This window comes from Acanthopagrus latus, chromosome 24, assembly GCF_904848185.1.
Source record: "Acanthopagrus latus isolate v.2019 chromosome 24, fAcaLat1.1, whole genome shotgun sequence".
NCBI classification, from domain to species: Eukaryota; Metazoa; Chordata; class Actinopteri; order Spariformes; family Sparidae; genus Acanthopagrus; species Acanthopagrus latus.
The window spans coordinates 4,971,418-4,980,474 of NC_051062.1; the positions used below are offsets into that span (position 1 = coordinate 4,971,418).

The following is a 9,057-nucleotide window of genomic DNA, read 5'->3' on the forward strand; positions in this document are numbered from 1 at the left end:
TTCAGCTTCTGCCTGTTTGTTTTTATTTTTTTTTTATTCATTTTGAACCACCTAATTAGCAGCTGATTTACACTTGTGATGCCAGGTGAATGCATTCAATTAATTAAGAAGCTGGGAAGACCGAAAATGATCAATATTTTATCACAGGATGCAACAGCTGCGACAGTTCAGTGATTATGCAAGTTTAATGTTTTCATTGAAGATGCAACAAGACCTGCCAAAAGATGTTTTGGAGCGGTTCTTTGTACATTTCTGTGTCAATCCCTAATCTCCATAAATACATATATACTGAGATGTAGAATCTGTCAGCAAGGGACATGATTTTGGTATCGTAAGTGTTCTGGTTTCCATTTGTAGTCCTATTGTAGCAGTGACACCAGACTTGACCTCACTCAGGGGGCTAAGCTGCATTGTGGGTAATGTAGGCACCAGGTTTTGAAAAAGAAGAATGAGTGGAGTATGTGAACTCTGGTTTTGCTGTATCAGTTTTGATCATTTGTGTAATGCTAGACCCACAGGACTGCTTTTCAGAACGTTGTGCCTACATCACCCACAATGCAATTTAGCTACCGAGTGACATCACTGGGGTCAATCAGATTATCTGCAGATCCTGAAAATGGTGGCATCGGTAGAGAATCGACTGATATAGTTGATGTTCTGTTTTCCAGGTTCCCAGGGCAACATGTCAGAAGGAAGCTCCCGCAGCTCACAGGAAGGTCTTGACGGTCTCCATGCTGATGGCAGGCAGCAGGCAATGCTTCAACGGACCCAAACGGCACCTGGCATCACTGAGTGTAGGCCCCACCCGCCGGTCACCAGGGTGTGTACCAGCTCTCATGTGGAGAGTGGACAGCCACGCCTGCAGCTCAACATCAAGCCCTCCATGATGTCAAACCTCAACAGCATGCAAGGTCTGCATCGGGCAAGTGGACTAAACCCGAACTCCAGGCCTCAAGATGGGGCGAACACTGGTGACGGTGGCTCTGCTGCGCTCAACGACGGCCACAGCCCTCCGCCGTATACTGCTCACCATCGACTGGCTAGTTCCCAAAGTTCACCTCAGCTCGCCACAGCTCAGCGACCCCCTCTGCAGCACGGGAGGCTGAGTGCGGCGCAGAGTAACTCGTCCTCGACTACGGACGGCCAGATGGTGCCGCACAGCCCGGAGTGGCAGGACTGGCAGAGGGACCGGTGGCAGATCTGGCAGCTGCTGTCCTCGGACAATGCCGACGCACTGCCTGAAACTCTGGTGTGATCTCAGACCACGAACTCCAGCAGAGATTCTGCAATGGTGTGATCAAACCCCTCCAATGACAATCACTCCTTACCCCTACCTTCATAACTGTCATGCCTTTTGTCCCCTCTTCTGTACTTTTCTCCTGCATCTTAGCGCCCTGGCGTTGTTGTTTACGTGCGCAGCTGCTGCCTTATGCAGACTTTTACATCCAAGAGCCACTAGTATTTCCTGTTTAGTACGGATGTTAAAAAGTTACTTCTGTTCCTTGCTCATTTTTTGCCCACAAGAAATACCTCAAAAAAACCCTATCCTTTCAGCACTCTTCAGAACTTATATGACAAATCTCAATGGAGAACAATAGGAAAGCATTTGTTACTTTTTCGTTTATTGTATTTTCATTTCATCATTTTTAATTTTTTAAAAACTTTTTCCAGCATACAGACACTATGATGTACGTATTAGTAACTGCTGCTAAGTGTAGAGTTTGTGTGTTTGTGCATACTGGTAATGTTGTTCAGCCACATCAGTCAAAAAAAAAAAAGATCAGATGATGAGTTTCAGTATCAAATTATGTATGGCTGTATATATACACAGTTACACTGTTGAGAAACATACATAACCAATATATATGTAAATTGACATGTAAAGTATATAAATTGCCTCAAATCTACTCAAAGTAAGTCAGCCCTTTAACTGGCAGTCTAAATGGTGGTGTTTGTCGGACTGCTCTTTCTCATCTTTAATATTGAATGTAAAATGCTTCAACCTAATTACAAAGCACTCGGCTGTAACTTTGCTTACATGCACTCTCGCCCCCTGCTGCCACGGAGGAACAGTGTGCCAAAGTGTCTTTTATTTTTTACTTCAAGATATTTGTCTCACAGTCACTTCAACCGGTTTCAGTTTCTGAATAAAGACAGCTTTGGATATAACGTGACAGCTTGGCATTTCAGCAAAGCAGAGCAAGAATAAGGAGGCTCATCTTGATTTTCATCCTCAGGATGGTGTATTGATTATATTTGGAATTATTTCATGATGACACAAGTTAAGATAAAGAAAGACTGAGCCCTAGCAATACATATTAAAATGGCCAAAATGGTTTTAAATTGTTTTAATCCTACATAAAGAAATAATACAAGTAACAAAAAGGATGTGTAAAGAAGAGGCAAGGTTTAAGGGAGAGTTCACCCAACATTTCTGGAGCTTCACTGCAAGACAGTGTTGCACCATTCTCCTAAACAACTGAAGCTGATGGTGACTTGTTTTAAAATGTACAAATTAAATAAATGGGGGACCAAAGCATACAGTCACTACAAGCAAACATACAGTCACTCCTTACAGCTCATTCAGCTAATCCAAGTGTCTTGAAGCTCCAGGATCCCAAATTAAACTGACTTGTACAGCCGTTTCTGAAGCCAAAATCGTCACCGTAGTCTCCAGGCTTTTAGAGACTGGAAGAGCTGTATGGAGCCATTTTTTTTGTTTTTTGTTTTTAAGATTTACAACAAGTCTATTTATTTTAGTTATTTAGCAGAATATTGTTCTACTGTAAAGCTCCAGAAATGTTTGTTGGATGACATCAGCATGGGAGTGAGCAGATTAAGACTGAATTTTGTAGTTTTTTGGGTGAACCTGTCTTTTAAGGTTTGACTATATGCCAAATAACATTCAGCTCCTACTCTTGTGTAATCATGTCTGGGAGGCCAGAGGTGAAGCATTTTGAGAATCTGGAAAACGGCATCACATGTGAAAGTGAGTTGTAACTGGATGCATAAAGTCCTTTCCATTACACTGCCTGAGATACTAAAAATCAACAACCATCTGAGCAGATCATTTGACCTAAAACTGGTTGCAACAGAACAAAGAAGTACCACAGTCTGGAACTTCATTTCCCACATTCAAAGTTCAGATTCACAGCAAATACTGGTATGAATTAAAGTATGCACTTAGCTAAAATCCCAACCTGAGCCATGGTTCATGACAACACAATAAATACAGCATATTTGCATGTGTAACCCCTCGCACTAGACTGAATACTCCGATGTCTGACTCATTCCCTGTCTAATAGGCTCTAAAAAAAGGTCCAACCGAGGTGCTAGGGAAAAAAAAAAGTTTGTTGGTATATTTTCTCATTTCAACTCCAGTGTTGTAGCTGTTAAGAAAAAAAAAACCCTTTCTGAACACAACCTGTCCAAATCCTTTCAAATGTCACAGCCAAGTGGGTATTTGCTGGCAAATATTTCACAACTTTCTCAAGTCATGGTGTAATATTTGCTCATCTGCAGCCTCTTCGGCATTAAATCTGTCCATGTGTAATTTCCTTTCATTTCGTTTTGTCACTTGTCGAGGAGGGAGCCTCACAAAGTGCAGGAAGTGGAAGGGGATTGTGGGAAGGGGTTGTGGCGCCATCTGTCGTCGGACCACGTGCGCTGACGTGTTGCCGCCTGACACGGTTCACCATTTTAACCGTGCTCAGTTTAGAAAACCAGTCAGCTTGTGATTATCAGCACCTTTTTGTAAAAAAAAAAAAAAAAATGCTTGAGGAAAAAAAAATGTGCCATAGGTGTTGCTCTTAAAAAAGCTCTTTCTCCATGCATTGCGCAATGTTCATATTTTTTTTTTTGTATTACCTTGTTTTCTGTTGAGTGTTGTAATATATAAATACTATATAGCGATTTTTATTCGGGGGGGGCAGGGGGGACAGGAGAGGTAATAAAAAAAATAAATAGATTAAAAAAAAAACGGTCCTAGCTATGTCTCCCCAGAAAATGAGATCCTGTGCGTCTTGTTGACGTCACTATGAAACTATGACAAACTTAGTGTTATGGTGTTCTGTTGTTGATATTTGTGGTGGGGTTTTACTGGGTCCAAGTTGTAATTGGAATGTCTGGTCATTTTGCTTTTTGTACTGCGTGTCATCATCAATATGCTACAATGGAATTAAAATATGATAAAATTTACTCCTGCTTTGGACAAAATTCATTAGAACCTGTCCGGATGAAGGAGTGCAGCATGTCATAATATAATATACCATTGCACACTATTAGATACATTATTGGAATAAGTTTGAATAAATAATATAGTAGAGTTGACATGCACTACACAGGTGACTGGTGCAGGCAGATTCTAGGGGTTACCAGGGTGCTTTGTGAAGGGAAATAAAAAGCTAGTTCGCTTATGGTGTGTCCCATTGTACTCTAAAAATGACGTTCGACGTGCAAAAGTGCAACGGAACGGCCATCCAAGCTCACTTTTAGATTCTAAATAGGAAATACTGACTGAGAGAAACCTGCAATTGAACGCACCATTAGCACAATGACTGGGAGCAAGGGGAAACGTCTAATTCTTAGATTGAAAAAACAAAAAAAAAATGCTCACCAATTAACAAGTCACACTGAGTTTGGGAAAGAGTTCCAGACAACATAAGGAACTTGTTAATATATGAATATTAATTTAAAAAGAATATATTTTTTTTCAATGATAAAGAGATATGAATCTTCAAATAACAATGAAACTAAGATCTATTTCTTCCTTTAAACTCACTCTAAAGTCTCACAAGCAAAGTGGGAAAAAAATAATAAAAAGTAGTTCAGGGGGAAGATAAACAAAAGACACATGCAGGTGGCAGGCTATAAGTTCCATGAAGCATGGCCCTAGTGCAGAATGCTCAAAATCCCCCTCAGTCAGAAAGAAAGAACCTCAGGCAGCAAACAAAGTTCAACAACACCCAACAGTCCCCAATTCTTAAGCCTCCACCAGAGGGCGCCAACACACTGTGAGGATTTAAAATGCCCCAAACTGTTTCTAGGTCCACAATACTGCACCGTATGTAGGCCCTGGTCATGATGTGTTGCCATGTTGGGTGGTGTGTGTGTGTGTGTGCGTGTGTGTCGGCACACGACAATCAGATATCCTGACATCCTGCCGCCGACCTGTCCATCATCTGTCGCACACTGTTTCAAACTTCCTCAGATCACATGCCTGAAGCACGCTCCCTGCATTATTTACACACGTATTACTGGCAGCCATACGTGTCGATGTGGACCTCGCAATAACTGTTTACCGTATTTCAGAGAGGAGAGGGTACCGCAGCTGTTAGTCCGGTTGGTGACAGTAACGGCGCTTTTTCATCCCGCAGTGCGCTTGTCAGTGCCAATTATCTTCAGCCGGCAGGACAGCTGCCAATCATTTCCACCAGAGGGGCTCACTCTTGCAGTTTGTAAATGAGCGGTGTGTGGAGTTCTTTTTTTTTTTTTTTTTTTAAAAAAAAAGGTCTCAAGTTCGGTACTTTTCATGATCCTGAGGAGACATAAATTTACCACAAGTCCTGGGTGTGTCTGTCTGCAGTAGCTCCGGGATGGCTGGGAGATTTTTTGCTGGTGGGTGGCCCCCGCCATTGTTGTTTCTGTGGTCATGGCGTGTCATTTTTTTCCTTAACGGTCCATGGGTTTTTTATTTGTATTATGAAATGAGGTGGTAAGGAGGCAATCCAATTTTTTTTTTTATTTTTTTTTTTTTTAAAAAGGGGGGTAACACAAACTTGTAGATTCCAAAGAACTGTCAGTAACACTTGAAGGCAGAGGATATAAAGTACACTGCTTCTGTTTGTGTGCCTCGTCTCAATTAATTTGGCGGCTTTTAGAACCAAGTGACAGAAAGAGCCTGCTGACAATTAGGAGGGAGGAGGTGGAGTCACACTCCTGTCGTTTCTGACTTCTTACATTTCAGTTTTCAGGTGTTTTTTTTCCCTTTTCCCTCCAGTCTGAAGTCTGAAGCTGTGTTTAGAGGGCCTCTAATATTCTACTAATAATCTGAATCATAGCCCAGTCTGATTAAAGATGCCTCCTGTGGCTGCCTAAACTAAATTCTGATTAAATTCTTTGGATGTAGCCGATGCACATCTTATCCAATCACTTCATTATCGTTGACGTAGCATTCGACTCGCACATCAGAATTATTTCAGTCACACTGAAGGGGATTGTGTCCATGCTGCCACCCATCGAGACAGATATGTCATGAAACCTGCCTCTGGTTGTGATGCGAAAGACAACAGAAGAAAAAAATCGGCTGTAAATGTCAAAGCGAGGTGTGAGGTCGCCCTCGAAAACTTGACTGAAGTGGGGGGGGGGGTGCCCTTTATTACACCTGAAAAATACATGACCGCGAGTGAAGTGGTGCGAGGAACAGAGTCGATAGTCTGGTGAGCGGTGGTGGGTCAGAGGGTCGGATGACTCATCTCTTGAAAATGCAGAAGTGTTTGCAGAGGGCTCGGGGCGAACACCGGTCAACAAGTCTGAGAGATAAGTAGTCTCGAAAGAGTATTTGAGACTCATAGTTCTTTCTTTTCTTTTTTTTGTCCTGTCACAGCACATTCATGCAGGAACCAGCACTGTGTTTCTGTGTTTCTCCCAGCTGACTGATTGCAGCCAGCTGAGGGAGATCATCACAGGTGCACCCGATAGCTTCTGATCACCTGCGACCTGGATCTTGAGAAACCCCTGTTCACATCAGGACCTCGGGGGAATCTCTGATCTGTCCATGACAAGCTATTTTAAAAAAAACCCTTTTGTTAAAATATTAATGGAACAATGACATTCCACTAAAAACAGAAAACAGGTGTGTCTCATTCAACCAGCAGAGGAAGGCACTCTGGCACTGATCCTGAGTCAGTGGGTCAGTGTTTTAGTGTAACTTGGCATATCCACCACTAGAGGTCGGCCAAGAGCCTTGCTCAGCTTTTGGAAGTTTTGAGAGGCTTCAGTGAAATGAACTCCCCTTTTTTGCCCTCCTCCTTCATTGCAAAAGATGCCGCAACTGATATCGAATGAATTACACAAAACTAGTTACAGAAGGTGCCACGTCGGGGCTCTGACTAAGGAATGAGCGCTGTAACGCTAATGTTTAGTGAAGGAGGGGGGAAAAGAGATGAAGATGTCGATGCTTTTTTTTTTTTTTTTTTTTAAATTCTCCTTTTCGAGCCGCCCGATGGCACATTAAATCACCTCGCACACCTCCCAGAGACGTGGAATTAACTGCGAGCGCGCCATTTACAGGCACGTTGGAAGAAGTAATGGATGAGCGCTCGGGCACCTAACTCGGAGCGTGTGACTGACAGATGGGGGCGAGCTAATAATTGAAAATAGAGATAATGTTCAGCATGGACACTTGCGTTCTCTCATTCCTGGTAATGCACTCAGGAGGGGCGGGGGGGGAGTGATGAGAAGAAAAGTCGATGTAACCATTCTCTCGCTCGCAGCTTATCAGGGCTCCGATCAACGCTGACCGAGTCTGGGAACTTTGGAAAGTAATTAGAATCTTTTCACGCGTCTTTTTCAGTCCGCCAGAGCGACCCCGAGGACCTTTTCATCAGTTAGATTTCTCTCCTCTTTTTTTGTTTCCTCAGATCCGTCATTTCCCTCAGCTTCCCTCTCTCGCGCCAGACGTCCGTCGCTTACGACGCCAATTAAAAAGCTGTGTTTTCGCGCCATTGCTGAATGAGCGCGTCACGTTCTGCTCAAAGAGGTTCTGTGGCGGTTCTGTTTCTCCCTTGCCCACCTCACCCCTTTTTTTTTTTTTTTAATTTTCGCCCATTTCTGGAAGGGAGCCGGATTTTAAATAGAATTTTGTGGACCATGACAACAAAACAAAGCTGCTTTATTTCAGCGGCTAATGACTTGGCCCGGAGTAACGTTATCCAGTTGGCCAAGCGAAAAAGACGATTTTGCCAGGGAAACACACATGCATGAACTCATCCACACAGAGACACTTGTAATTGATGAGAACTCGGCCCCAACTCCCGGAGAGACTTAAGAACGCATGTCGGCAAACAGAATGTAGATATCTATTTTGTTTTACGGCATTTTGAAGGGCCCCGGTGCTTTTTTTTTTTTTTTTTTTTTCCTTCTGCCCACACATGCCGAAGCACACAGTCAACGCTCCTGAAAGGAATTTGCACCCACAAGGTCCTCATTAGCAGGCGCGGTCAGCTCATTCTCGTCACGCAGTCCAAAAAAAAAAAAAAAAAACTGGCCCCGAGGATGCAAATGCGAGGAAGCGCGGGTTGGGGTTTCTGACCTGAATTAACCCATCTGTAAATCACTGTTGAATAGGGTCGCAGCGCTTGCCTGTGAAAAATGAAAATCACACAGCGGCGGAGCGTCCTCCATCACGCGTGGATAGACGACAGCCAACAGAGGGCTCAGCAGCCTTCACCGAGGCTGCTGTACACTCAACACATAATGAGAAAAAAGCTCTCGGTTCCGGACGACTGTGGGAAGTTTTCCTTTTCATTCAAGTGTTTGTAGCTCATTAGAAAATGAAAAATATGTACAAGAACATCATATCACAGTGTTAAAGGTCAGGACTGCTGTTCTTAATGGTAGAAAGCATTTTTTTTTGCTGCTCCAGAGGAAGCCGATTGTAATCTGTGCTGCATTGTGGGTAATGTAGGCACCACATCTTGTAGAAAATGCATTCGTCTTCCTACATTACCCATAATGCAACTTGAGTGACATCACTGGAGGCATTTTATTAGATTACATGCAGCTCCCTCTGGAAACACAAGAGGCTTTATAAAACTTTTTTTTTTTTCACACATATACTAGTACTCCCCGAGCCCTGTTAAGACACTTACACTCACCCCTCCAAACACCCACCCCCCCACTCCACACACTGACACTCACCCCTCCAACCAACCACCCAATCCTTTCACTTTTCCACACTGTCTATTACATGCCCAGTACCTGTTTGTTATTTTTATTTTTATTTTTTTTTAAATGTGGCATAAGCATATTGTTTCTTTTGTAATGCATCGGGCTCAT

The 9,057-nt window shown here is 43.0% G+C and overlaps 1 protein-coding gene across 2 annotated transcripts in view; it reads left to right on the forward strand.

Annotated features, from left to right (window-relative positions):
* LOC119015060 (rho GTPase-activating protein 6-like) overlaps positions 1 to 4,197 on the forward strand; it is an 80,980-nt gene extending 76,783 nt beyond the window's left edge. For both annotated transcript variants that reach the window (XM_037090666.1, XM_037090667.1), the window contains exon 14: positions 669 to 4,197. In XM_037090666.1, the coding sequence (XP_036946561.1) occupies positions 669 to 1,255 (587 nt within the window). In that variant the 3' untranslated portion in view covers positions 1,256 to 4,197. The remainder of the gene's footprint in view (positions 1 to 668) is intronic.
* Positions 4,198 to 9,057: the final 4,860 nt, after the last annotated feature.